Here is a 13,381-nt window from a genome sequence, read left to right as displayed (position 1 = left end):
AGATCAAGGAAGGCAAGTAGAATATGAAGTAAAACTTGCCTGAACCTACTCCTGAATTTTGCCGGTTAACCGAGATTTCCGGTTATTTAGGTGCCAGTAAATCAAAAGTTTCCTGTATTTGGTACCTAGCTCTTGTATGATGTGACCTGTACCCCAGCCAGGACTCAATCTAGCTCTCTCCTTAGTACAGTAAACCACTGCTCAGCCTTACTCTTACTTCTGCCGCTCTGTTGGTCAGCTCACTGTGCAGTCATTATAACACACATTTTACTCCTGCTACTGAAATCAGCAATATCAGGGCTTAAGCAGCAGGTGTTAATTCTCTCAAAAAACCACCGTTAATCCCTTAATAGCACAGTGCCAATTTCTAAGCCATACTGTGAATGTTAATGACAATACTTAGAATTGCAAAGGGATATTTCTTATTAAAACCGATCTGCCATATCTGGCCAATAATAAAAAAATCAAATGGAAACAGTGAAGTTAAGAAAAGACCAGTTTATTAAGTAAGCAACAGTTTCATACATCAATATATTTACAGACATTGATTCACTGCAATGATTAGGTATCTTGAAAATGCACCTAAATATTCCTCCCGTCATATGCAATAATGTAATTTTATGAATACAGTTTATTACTGCAGTCATCATAGACTACCCACAATCACTTTCACATTGGCATCAATAAGTATGGAACAAAAATGAAAGCACAGCTGAAGGATTATAATAACCAGGTCACCTGTTGCTAAGAAGTATTATTTAGACCAAGTTCATGCTTGTTTGAGGATTCCAATAAATTATATACACATCTAGTCAATTTGAAAATATGTGCACCACAGCTTATTTAGTTATTGATTTGGTAAATCAATCTTAAAAGCAAAAACCCACAAGGAGAGCATATAAAAGTAAATCCCGTTTCTAAAATGCACTGCTCGTTTCCAGTTAAAAATGAATGGACAATAGTCTGTGAGTGGAACATTAGAAAATAGTTAACAGGGAACATCTTATGATCATAGTTAACGTTTCAGGTCGATGACCCTTCATCAGAACTGGAAAAAACTGGAGATGGAACAGGTTTTTAAGCAAGTGCAGGGGCAGGGAAAGGGGGGAGGGGAGGAAAGAACAAAAGAGAAGGTCTGTGATAGGATGGAAGGCAGGAGAGATTAAGACACATTAAGAGAGATTAAGAGATGGTGCAAGGCAAAAGGAGATGGTAATGGGACAAGTTAAGAAATAAAAGATGGCTCTAGATGAAGTGTAAATGGCACTGGCAGAATGAAAGACAGCTGCCATGTGGGAGAAAGAAAAAATTAAATGGAAAAAAAAGGATAGGGCAGAGGTTATGGTCTGAAATTGTTGAACTCTACGTTGAGTCCAGAAGGCTGTAAAATGCCTAATCGAAAGGTGAGGTGCTGTTCCTCGAGCTTACGTTGAGCTTCATTGGAACAGTGTAGGAGGCCGAGGACGGTGAGGTCTGAGTGGGAGTGGAGCAGAGAATTAAAGTGACAGGCGACCGGAAGCTCGGGGTCACCCTTACGGACTGAACGGAGGTGTTCCACAAAGCAGTCACCCAATCTGCATTTGGTCTCCCCAATGTAGAGGAGACCGCATCATGAGCAGCGAATACAGTACACTAAATTGCAAGAAGTACAAGTAAATCGCTGTTTCACCTGGAAGGAGTGTTTGGGTACCTGGACAGTGGGAAGGGTGGAGGTATAGGGGCATGTGTGGCATCTCCTGCGCTTGCACGGGAAGGTGCTGAACAAAGGGGAAGGGGTGTTGGGGGTGATAGTGGAGTGGACCAGGGTGTCGCGGAGGGAGCGGTCTCTTCGGAATGCTGAAAGGGGAGGTGAGGGGAAGATGTGTTTGGTGGTGAGATCACGCTGGAGGTGGTGGAAATGGCAGAGGATGATCCGTTGAATGTGAAGGCTGGTGGGGTGAAAGATGAGAACAAGAGGAACCCTAGCGTGGTTCTGGGAGGGAGGGGAAGGGGTGAGAGCAAAAGTGGGGGAAATAGAATGGACATGGTCAAGGGGAATCCTCGGTTTAGGAAAAAGGAAGACATGTCAGAAGCACTAGTATGCAAGGTGGCATCGTCAGAGCAGATGCGGCAGAGACGGAGAAAGTGGGAGAATGGAATAGAGTCCTTACAGGAAGCGGGGTGAGAGGAAGTGTAGTCCAGGTAGCTTTGGGGTCAGTGGGCTTGTAGTGAATGTTTGTCAATAGCCTATCCCCAGAGATGGAGACAGAAAAGTCGAGGAAGGGAAGGGAAGAGTCAGAGATGGACCATGTGAAGGTGAGGGAAGGGTGGAAATTGGAAGCAATTTCTCTCTCCACAGATGCTGCCTGACCTGCTGAGTATTTTCAGCATTTTCTGTTTTCATTTCAGATTTCCAGCATCCACAGTATTTTGCTTTTGTATCTTATGATCATGTCAGGATTCTGTGTTTTTGTTTGGATGAGGAAATCTATGAACTGGAGAGTACAGGAAGTTTTTGGTACTTTAAAATTCTGCACAGGAAGTGAAAAATAAATGGTTTGATAAATTGGAATTCTATGTTTGAATCAGAACTGTGTGCACATCAAGCATGCGTGTCTGCAGAGTCAACTATAATTTATAATATGAAAAGTGCACAGACAAAGCACACCAAACAATTGCAGTTTAAATGGACATAAGTAACAGGTCACATTTGATAGGAGATACATTTAATAGGTAACTTTATAATGTAATAAATTAACATTTATATTTGCATTAAACATTTTGCATCTGCAAGATAATTGTAAACTGAGACTGGAACAACTGACCATTTTGTGCAAAGGTATAGAGAATAATGAATTCATGATCAATTGTAAAATATTATAATTGCACGTTAATAATTCCTTATGTTTGGCGTGATGCACATTTATAGTGTGTGTCTATGTGCACATGCATGTGTGTATCGCGAAATACCTTTCTATTCTCACACGTGTACATTTTAGATGTATCAGTTAGTGTTCATTGCACACACAAGGGAAAATCACCATCCCTTTATATATCCACTGATAATCTTTAGCTCTTAGCTAAAGGCAAATTCTGTTCGCTAATAAGACTGATTGTCATAACAAAAAAATATGTTCTAATGCAAGGGTTGGCTCCTGTCCCCACCACAGATATCCAGAATGGCTTCAGTGGGCCAGGTGTTAACAAAAAAACAGAAACAGTACAGGTGGAATGAAGGCTTGCTGTTGCACCTCTACATGTCCCCTTGGGGAAAGGTTTCCTTTGTGCTCCATGTGTAACAAAATTGTAAAACATTTATAAATAATATTAACAATTTTTCAATGCATAGAACACAGAGGAAATGTTCTCCCCATTTCTCCAATTTAGTGACTGTCACAAATAGAATATCATATTATGATAAATGTTCACAATCATGAGGCTGATTAAAACTTATTCATCCCTGAGTTATTTGGACAGTCTAATGTGTGGAGATGTTTATCTTATTAAAAATATTCTCTACATATTGAGTTAAGTTTAGATGTAGGGAACATTAACCAGATCTGACAATATAGGCCCAACAATAGCTCAGAAAGGTTCACTCACTTGAAATAAATGTTTATATTAATTTTATAGCCTAGAAATTGGATGGCTCCCAAATCCCATTGTAGCGCATGCTGCTCGTGCCTGATGAGGCTGGTGTCAGAAATATGCAAAATTGGTCCGCTGGCCTCATTTGCCTAGGTCGGCATCCAAACCAGCCGATCTTTGTTCTTCCCAGGACCAGCGAGCTGCGGGCAGCATCCAAGGCCTCAGAGGCAGCTCACTGGTCCCGGGAAAAGTGAAGATCAGCTGGCTCGGATGCCAACCCAGGTGGTGAGCAGAGTCCAGGATGAGGGGGAATGCAATCGGGAATGGGGTACACATGGAATGTGCTTGCACACACCTCCAGCCATATTTTCATGTAGGCGCCCTTTTAACACCTGTAAAACAGGTGCAGTGCAATGAATTTCTAGGCCTATTTATATTGGGCTGTTGTTGGTGTATTGAGAAATAACTATGGCCCGTATTTTCCAATCAGAGGCTTCCTGCATGCGGAGACCGCCGATCTGGAAAAAATCTACGCCCTTACCGGAGGGCTCCGGAGGTCTGAACATTTCCGATCCTGGGCCTCTGCTCTATGAAATGCGCAGGGCCCAGGTATCCTAGGGGTGCAGGCGGTTCGCAAGCGTCCCTGGGATCATGTGGGTCATGGGGAACCAATGAAAGAAAACAGGCCTTACGCCTGCTTTTACGAGGCGTAAGATTTCTAAGGGTTTTCAGCAGCGGAGATCCTGCAGAAAGCGGAGCTCTCCCCCCGTAGAGGCCCTTCTCCAGGGCAGGCGGAGGTCAGAAAATACGGGCCAATATCTCACTGTATAAATATCCAATTTGTAACATGAGCAACAGATAGATCAGATCTTTGCTGTAATATCCCTGAGTCGTTCTCAGTTGTGTTTCACACAGATAATGATAGGATAAGTGCAGTTCGATTCTTCGAGAGCTCTGGTGATTTTCCTTCTGTATAATATCAAACCTCATGATCTTTATACTAAAAAAGGAGAAAGTTAAATAATATTCATTTTCCATTCTGGATTTTGTGCCTAAAATCAAAATTGATTTCATGTACATTAGAAATAGAAGTCAAATTAAATTGAGGCAAAATTTGCTATAGGAGTGAATCTAATGGCGTCTGCCATTATTTAGACTTGCCCTTGCCCATTAAATTTTAACAATATTTTGCGCCGCAAGTTGCTGAAAGAGTAAGCTGATAACGGCGTAGCAAGGGAAACTGAAACCAAGCATCTGGGACCCGAGTGAACAGGGCAAGCAACCGTGTATCTCCTTAACCAATCAGATTGAAGGATTGTGAAATTAACAGCGCAGGGACTGGGAAGGAAATGTAAATCAGAGTGGGTGAAATCAATGCCAAATCAGCTACAGAAAGTGAAATATAGAGAGGAAAAGAAAATTGGTTTAAGAGTGAGAAAAAAAGAGACAGAAACAAAAAGTTAAAATAAATTTAAAATTTCACATTTTTAAGATATCCAACAACAATTAAAGTCTCAAGGTATGAGGCACCACACTTTTAATAGATAATTTTCAGTGCCAGAGAGGCTCACTGACACTAATTAACAATTAGCACTTCATTAAAAGAATCTCTGATATCTAACCCAGGCTTAATTCAATATGCGCGAACCTTAAATGGCCCTAAAACAGGCTCCTTGCCAGCTCTAACTTTGTGGCATATTTACTTTGTATCTACAGGAACTTCACGCTGCTCAGTGGTGAGGCAGACAGAGCCAGGCAGAGCGGTGGATCTCGGACAGCAATGTTTGGATTTCCGCGTTTAACCGCGCATCTGCCCTCATGTGAAGTTGCTTTGGCACTTGCACATTAATAATGGCAAGTGCTATTAGCGTCACCATTAATTTGACAGAAAATTATGGGAAATATCTCTTCCTACGCCAGTGACCTTGCCGAATAAAATCTCCTATGACATGTAAATATTTACTAATCATTTACTCAGAGCCACTGCTTCAACTCAGTCCTACAATACTTTAAAGATTGAGGCCTAGAAATTGGGTTGAGGCGCCAAACTGGCGCCAAGTTCGCCTGGGCGCTGGTTTTTGTGCAGCGTTCGGAGCTGTAGCGATCGTCAGAAATTCAGTTGAAGTGCCCCTAGAGGGAGACGGGGCGAGGCTCGAGGCGCTCCGCGTCCCTCTTAGGGCGCCGAAACTGAATATCGCAGTGCAACGTGCCGCAGCGCCATACGCTGCGGCACGGCATGCTGCGGTACTGCAGGCCTTCCTCCCACTGATAAGGGGGAGGGCCTGCAACAGCGCGAACCCTGATCGCGATTGCTGGCAAAAGAGCCCGGCACCAAGAAGAAGTGCCGAGATCTCGGGAAACAGCCGGCAATGCCGCGGGGGGGGGGGGGGACCAAGAGGCCGGGGACGGAGGTGCTGGCAGGCGGCTGCCGAGAAAAGCAGCCGCCCCGCACCTCCACCTTAATTTGCGCCTCTGCCGGCGCAGCAAGGCCCCGTGAACTGGGCGTGGGTAGCGAACAGCGCTACAGCGGCGTTCGCTACCAAATATCGCGATCGGGGCGCAAATGGGGTGCTGCGCACACCGATGATGTCATCGGTGGCGGCGCAGCGCAACAGGCTAACGCCACCATTAGCACCCCTGCTTAATATCGCGGGAGGCGCAGCCAGTGGCGCTACAGCCACTGACTGCCTCTTTAGGCGCTAACAGGTGGCGCTGCTCACCCAATTTCTCCCCCTAAAACTTTTTCAATTCTTTAAATGTAATGGGAGATTTGAGGATGTAACTGGTAGATGAGGATGTAACTGGTAGAATAGATAAGGGAGAACCAGTGGATGTGGTGTATTTGGACTTTCAGAAGGCTTTCGGTAAGGTCCCGCATAAGAGATTAGCGTGTAAAGTTAAGGCACATGGGATTGGGGGTAAGGTACTGACTTGGATAGAGAACTGGTTGGCAGACAGGAAGCAAAGAGTTGGAATAAACGGGTCTTTTTCTGAGTGGCAGGCAGTGACTAGTGGGGTACCGCAGGGATCGGTCCTAGGACCCCAGCTTTTCACAATATATATTAATGATCTAGATGAGGGAACTAGATGTAATATCTCCAAGTTTGCAGACGAAACAAAGCTGGGTGGGCGTGTGTGCTGTGAGGAGAATGCCGAGAAACTCCAGTATGATTTGGACAGGTTGGGTGATTGGGCAGATGCATGGCAGATGCAGTATAATGTGGATAAATGCGAGGTTATCCACTTTGGTGGCAAAAACAGGAAGGCAGATTATTATCTTAACGGCAATAGATTGGGAGAAGGGAAAGTGCAACGAGACCTGGGTGTACTTGTGCACCAGTCGCTGAAGGTAAGCTTGCAGGTGCAGCAGGCGGTTAAGAAGGCAAATGGTATGTTGGCCTTTGTAGCAAGAGGGTTCGAGTACAGGAACAAGGATGTCTTGCTGCAGTTGTACAGGGCCTTGGTGAGACCACATCTTGAGTATTGTGTGCAGTTTTGGTCGCCTTATCTGAGGAAGGATGTTCTTGCCATGGAGGGAGTGCAGCGAAGATTCACCAGACTGATACCTGGGATGGCAGGAATGACGTATGAGGAGAGATTGGGTCAATTGGGCTTATACTCGCTGGAGTTTAGAAAAATGAGAGGGGATCTCATTGAAACTTATAAAATTCTAAGAGGACTAGACAGACTAGATGCAAGAAGGTTGTTCCCGATGGCAGGGGAGTCCAGAACCAAGGGATCAAGGGATATGGGGAGAAAGCAGGGACAGGGTACTGAATTTGAATGATCAGCCATGATCACATTGAATGGCGGAGCAGGCTCGAGGGGCCGAATGGCCTACTCCTGCTCCTATCTTCTATGTTTCTATGTTTCTAACCAGGGGTCACAGTCTAAGGATAAGGGGTAAGCCATTTAGGACAGAGATGAGGAGGAATTTCTTCACCCAGAAAGTGGTGAACCTGTGGAATTCTCTACCACAGAAGGCAGTTGAGGCCAATTCATTAAATATATTCAAGAAGGAGTTAGATATATTTCTTAAGGCTAAAGGGATCAAGGGATATGGGGAGAAGGCAGGGACCGGGTACTGAGTTTGGATGATCAGCCATGATCCCATTGAACGGTGGCGTCGGCTCGAGGGGCTGAATGGCTTACTCCTGCTCCTATCTTCTATGTTTCTATGTTTCTATTTTCCTTTTCCATCTAGTAAAAGTAACAATCAAGGAATCAGACCTTAAATGATATAAATAAAATGTGTGTCATGCCCAGCCACAGCATATATTAACTAAATCCACTGTCCTTCCAATAAATAATTACAAACTAATACATATTCCATGGTGCTATTTATGGTGAATTGGAAGATAACATTTTTTTATAATGGCCCAGATTTTGCTGGAGCAGGGCATCTTGCAGCGGCCCCGTTAGTTAGGTATTTTCCCTCATCTCTTAGCTTGAAAAATTCTTGCCCTGTAAGTTGCTGGAAGTGCAAGCTGATAACAGGGCACCTGGGACCTTTGTGAATGATGGGACCAACAGCCTATCTCTTTAATCAATGACATTTAAGGATTGAGAAAGAAACAGAGGCACGACAGAGAAGGAAATATGGTGAATTAGAGTCAAGTCAGGTACAGAAAGAGAAATAAGAAGAGTGAAAGATTGGGTTAAAAGTGAAAAAACAGACAGAAAAGAAAAGTTAAAATAATTAAATTTTAAATTTTATATTTAAATAAAAACTCTGAAAACAATTAGGCCTAGAAATTCAGTATAGCCACGTTTGGGGCGCTACAGCCGGGCAGCAGCTAAAGTTTGCGCCCGGCGCAACTTAGCGCCACCTTCGCCGATATTCAGTTGCATCGCCCCAAGAGGTTGCTGCTGCGCTAAAACAGGCAATGCACGACTATCATTAGGCGCTAAGCCGGTGGCCCGGGGCGATACCCCCGAGGGCGGGCGCAGCGCAGGTGCAGTGAGTTGCTGATTGAAGGCAGACACTCTGGCGCCGGTGAGCTCTTAAAGGGGGAGGGTGGATTTGTTTGGCTGCCACGCCCTGCACACTGCAGCCCTGAAGCAAGGCCTGACCACTGCTGCTTCATCTGTACAACACCCAGGACAATGGAGAAGGCCAGGGAGAGAGCGCAGCGCTTCAGCGACGGTGACCTGAGGGTGCTGGTTGGTGCAGTGGAACGCAAGCGCCATGTTCTGTTCCCTGACAGTGGCAGGAGGCTGCTGCCCAGCGCCTATCGGAAAGCCTGGAGGGAGGTGTCAAACAGGGTGACCTCCAACAGCGTGGTTGCCAGGACTCCTGTGCAATGCCGGAAAAAGTTCAACGACCTCACTCGGGTTGTCAGGGTGAGTACCCTTTCCAGTGTCCTCCTCATCCCTGCATGTGCACCTCAGTTTATGGGCAAAGGGACCTGAAAGCCCTAATGCCCAGCCCTCATCCAGCAGCTATGGGACTGTCATGAAAATCACTTGCACATTCAGGACTTTACACACTGTCAGGGCTATTCCACCATGGGAGGCAGTGCAGACAAGATCAGGGCTTCACACTGTCAGGGCTATTCCGCCATGGGAGGCAGTGCAGACAAGGTCAGGGCTTCACACTGTCAGGGCTATTCCACCATGGGAGGCAGTGCAGACAAGATCAGGGCTTCACACTGTCAGGGCTATTCCACCATGGGAGGCAGTGCAGACAAGATCAGGGCTTCACACTGTACTTAGAGGCCGTCCTTTCTCTTGCAGGGCAAGGTGGCGCACAACCGAAGGCAGCAGCGTGAGACCGGGGGAGGCCATCCTGACCTCAAACAGCTCTCCGACCTGGAGCAGCGTGTGGAGCGCATTATGTCAGGCCGGCTGATTGGCCCCGTCGCCAGTGGAGATGCCGACCCTGTTGTGGGCACCAATGGTAAGGGCATCACCTTTTTGACCTCTCTCTTTCCACTTGCGCCTCAGAACAGCATCCTTTGCCACTGTCGGATCAATGCCGTGCATAGCAGCACTCATGCCTCCCTTGCTGCCGCCCTGTCCTCACTCTAAAGCAACTCTTGTGCCTCCCTGCTTTCAGATGGTCAATCGCCACGTGAGGAGGCGGGCCCTCAAGCTGGCACTGTGAGTGAATCGGAGGGCGAGGAGGAGGAAGAGGAAGAGGAAGCCGGACCATCAGTGCCACCCTCAGCCGAGGCAGCCCATGGCGATGATGGGGACACGTCTTCCCTGGAGGGAAGCAGGGGGGAAGGGTCGGAGGAGAGTGAAGCTCCGGGACCCAGCGGGAGGGGTGGGGAAGCTCGGCAGCCTTCTCCCCGGAGGGTGAGTGCGGTCTCCAGTCCTGCTACGGTGAGCGCAGAGGAGGTGCGGCTCCTAGCGGAAATGGCCGCCCAGGCTGAGCGCAGGCACACTGAGCTCATGGCTGCAGTGGCAAGGATGCCTGACTCCATAGAGTCACTGGCAAGGAGTGTGCAGGAATTCGGGGCAGCACAGGCCAGGAGTCTGCAACAATTCAGTGCAGCACAGGACAGGAGTCTGCAGGACTTCGCGGCAGCACAGGCGGCTTCTAGCCAAGTGCTCAGTCGTGCCGTGCATTCACTGGCTGGTGTCATGCGGACACAGACCAGGACCACACGGGCACTAACTGCTGCCACCCTCGCTGGATCGGCCAGGCATCGCCAGGGCACTCGCCGCGCCGCAGCAGCCCAGCAGTCTGTGCTTCAGCAGATTGCTGCGCATGCTGCAGTGCTGGCCCGTGCGAGTGCCAATGTCTCAGGCGACCAGGGAGTACCTGTGATCTGTCAGGTTGGCAGCATTCCTGCAGCCGAAACTGCCACTCCTCCATTGCAGCTGCCACCAGCCGCTGGACAGATGGCTGCTGCCCAAGCAGAGTTGGAGCAGTCAGCAGCCGGCCCCTCCAGGCCCAGAGCTGGTCCAGGCCGACCCCCAAGGGCATCTGCCGTCTCGCCATCTGACCCTCAGCAGCCTTCCCCCAGCCTTGCTGCAGCCACTGGGGTCCCATTGAGGAGGAGCTGCAGGGCGGGCAGGGGCCAGTCACGGATGCGAAATGCATCACCCTCGCAGGGGAAAAAGTAGAAGGTGTGGCCAAATGTTTTGTTTCACTTGTAAAGGCCGATTCTGGTGTATTTGTTTTTTTGGAAAGGCCGATACTGGTGTATTTGTGTTTCTGTAAAGGCCGAGACTGGTCTATTTGTGTTTCTGTAAAGGCCGAGACTGGTCTATTTGTGTTTCTGTAAAGGCTGAGACTGGTCTATTTGTGTTTTTGGGGGTGGGCTTCTCTCCATTATATTGTTATGTGGGAAGGGCACAGAGGTATCAAAGTAATAAATGTTCTTAAATCGCACTGTCCATGCTTTCTTTTGGAAGTCCTGGTTGCCCTGCTCGGCTGAGGGCTTGTGGAGCAGCTACATTCATCTTGTTCCATTGGCACAAGCCATTCCCTGAGAGGGGGCCTAGAACCGACGTGCAATAAGCTGCCGACGGGCGGCCCTTGCAATTTCTGCCTCCCTCTTGTGCTGGACCTCCTCCTCCTCCTCCTCCTCCTCCTCCTCCTCCTCCTTCTCCTCTGGTGGTCCTCCAATGTCTGGTGGCAGTGGCTGAGTCCTGCGGATAGCCAGGTTGTGAAGCATGCAGCACACGACCAGGAAATGGGAGACTCACTCAGGCGAGTACTGTAGGGCTCCTCCGGAACGATCCAGACAGTGGAACCGTTGCTTCAGGACACCGATTGTTTGCTCAATGATGTTCCTGGTTGCTTGATGGCTGTCATTGTATCCCTCTTCAGCAGGGGTGCTGGGCGCACGGTGCGGGGTCATCAGCCAGGTGCACAAAGGATAGCCTTTGTCCCCGAGAAGCCATCCTCGTGGGTGAGGCTGGGCCTGGAACATGTCTGCCACAGAAGTCTGGCGCAGGATGAAGGCATCGTGGCTGCTGCCTGGAAAGCAGGCATTGACAGCTAGGATGAGCTGCCTGTGGTCACACACCAACTGCACGTTGAGCGAATGGTAGCCCTTCCGGTTGCGGTAATCCTCGGCATTCTCTAGAGGTGTCCGCAAAGCCACATGCGTGCAGTCAATGTCGCCCTGCACCATGGGGAAGCCCGCTAATGCTGCAAAGCCCATTGCACGCTGTTGCTGCTTGTCAACGGTCATGGGGAAGGAGATGAACTGACGTCTCCTTCTGAAAAGGGCATTGGTCACCTGGTGGATGCAGCAATGTACCGCAAACTGGGAGATGTTGGAAATGTCCCCAGTAGCGGATTGGAAGGAGCCGGTGGCATAGAAGTTGAGAGACACCGTCACCTTCACTGCCACCAACAGAAACGTCCTGCTCCTCAGCTGCGGCTGCAGATCTCCGCGAAGCAGGTGGCAGATCTCAGTGACCACCGCCCTTCGGAATCACAGCCTCTGAACACACTGCTCGTCAGACATGTTCAGATTTGAGAACTGCTGGCGGTATACCCTGGGTGGGTAAGGCCTCCTTTGCCAATGCCTGTTGCCCCTTCTCCGTCTGGCCATGACTGGCACTCTCTCACGGCGTCTCTGAGCCCTTTGAATGCAATGGAGAAGCCCAACGTTTCCACCCATTGCCGCCCCCATTATATGTTTCCAATCAATGCTATGGCTCTGAAGTTAAAGACAAGTGCAAAGCTGTGGCCTGAAGCCACAAGTACCTGTGCGAGTGTTGAGCCAAACCAGAAAGCTCTCTACCTTTGTCTCTCTGCAAAGATCCGTCTCTCACAAAGAAGGAGTGTTGCAAAATGGCTGCCATTTCTACTGCAGGAGGAGTGCCCTTTAATTTGCGCCCCCCGCGCCCCGCAGCAACTGGGAACCATTCCCCTCTACCAGTCGCTAGGGGCGCCAGGCGCACAATAGGCCGGCGCCACTGAATTTCCGGTTTGGGGCGCACAAAGGGCGTTGCACGATGAAATGACGTCAGGATCTGCGCGCGCTCAAGGCTTTGCGCCGCCACTAAATCTTAACTGAAGTTGGCGAGACTGCGCCCGGGCGCTAGCCGCTTAGCGCCCCACATCTCCTCCTCCTAAGGCGCTAGCGGCTTGCGCAAACAACTGAATTTCTAGGCCTTAAACTCTACAGTTTCAATTCTGTTTCTGGGCCAGAGCGGTTGTGGCATGGCATTGCAGGAATATAAATCTCATCATTAAAAAGATACTTACGCTAATAAGTACTAAAGTACTCGCCCTAACTTTCTGTGATGAGTTTAATTGGCAATTAATGTGCAAATGCAGCAATTTCTTGAGGTTGAGAGCGAGTTTCCGGTTTTGCGAGGCCAATGGCGGGGTATTTCTTTCTCGCCACAAGTTGCTGGACAATTTACACATTAATAATGGCAAACACATTGGCCCAGTAATTCCTCTCCCAACGCGTGAGTACGGACGGGGTACTCACGCGTGTGCCCGGAGGAATTGCCGGTTTTCAGCATGCACAGCGCATGTGCTGAAAACCAGCATTTCCTGTCCTCTGACCCAAGGGGTTAAGAGGCTGAACGCGTGCGACTACACAGGCAGTGCGTGCGACTTGGATTTCCTTTATTTTTAGGGAGTTGCGCATGTGTAAAGGCCTCCGGTTTTTACGCATTGAAAAACCACACGTAAGTACTTAGTTTTACAGGTAAGTGGTCTATTAATACAATTTATAAAATTTTTTCCACAGGTTTATTATTTTTAAAGAATTTACAGTAAGGTAAGTTTAGTTTTAGCCCCGATTTTTTATATAATAATTTTTTTCAAATTTAAAAATTATTGTTTAAAATAGTTTTTTACGGTTATTTATGGTTCATTTAAGTAGTGCAATGT

The 13,381-nt window shown here is 48.1% G+C and overlaps 1 protein-coding gene across 1 annotated transcript in view; it reads right to left on the bottom strand.

Moving 5' to 3' along the window:
• Positions 1–493: 493 nt before the first annotated feature.
• LOC147121257 (chitin synthase chs-2-like) overlaps positions 494–13,381 on the bottom strand; it is a 73,093-nt gene continuing 60,205 nt past the window's right edge. Inside the window, exon 19 of the mRNA XM_085977740.1 lies at positions 494–4,567. Within this exon, the coding sequence (XP_085833866.1) occupies positions 4,547–4,567 (21 nt within the window). The 3' untranslated portion in view covers positions 494–4,546. The remainder of the gene's footprint in view (positions 4,568–13,381) is intronic.

This window comes from Somniosus microcephalus, chromosome 3 (assembly GCF_052327205.1).
Source record: "Somniosus microcephalus isolate GS21.2 chromosome 3, FLI_Smic_1.0, whole genome shotgun sequence".
Lineage (NCBI taxonomy): Eukaryota > Metazoa > Chordata > Chondrichthyes > Squaliformes > Somniosidae > Somniosus > Somniosus microcephalus.
Note: the sequence above shows the minus strand (reverse complement) of the source record. Positions and strands in the feature narration are given on the sequence as shown.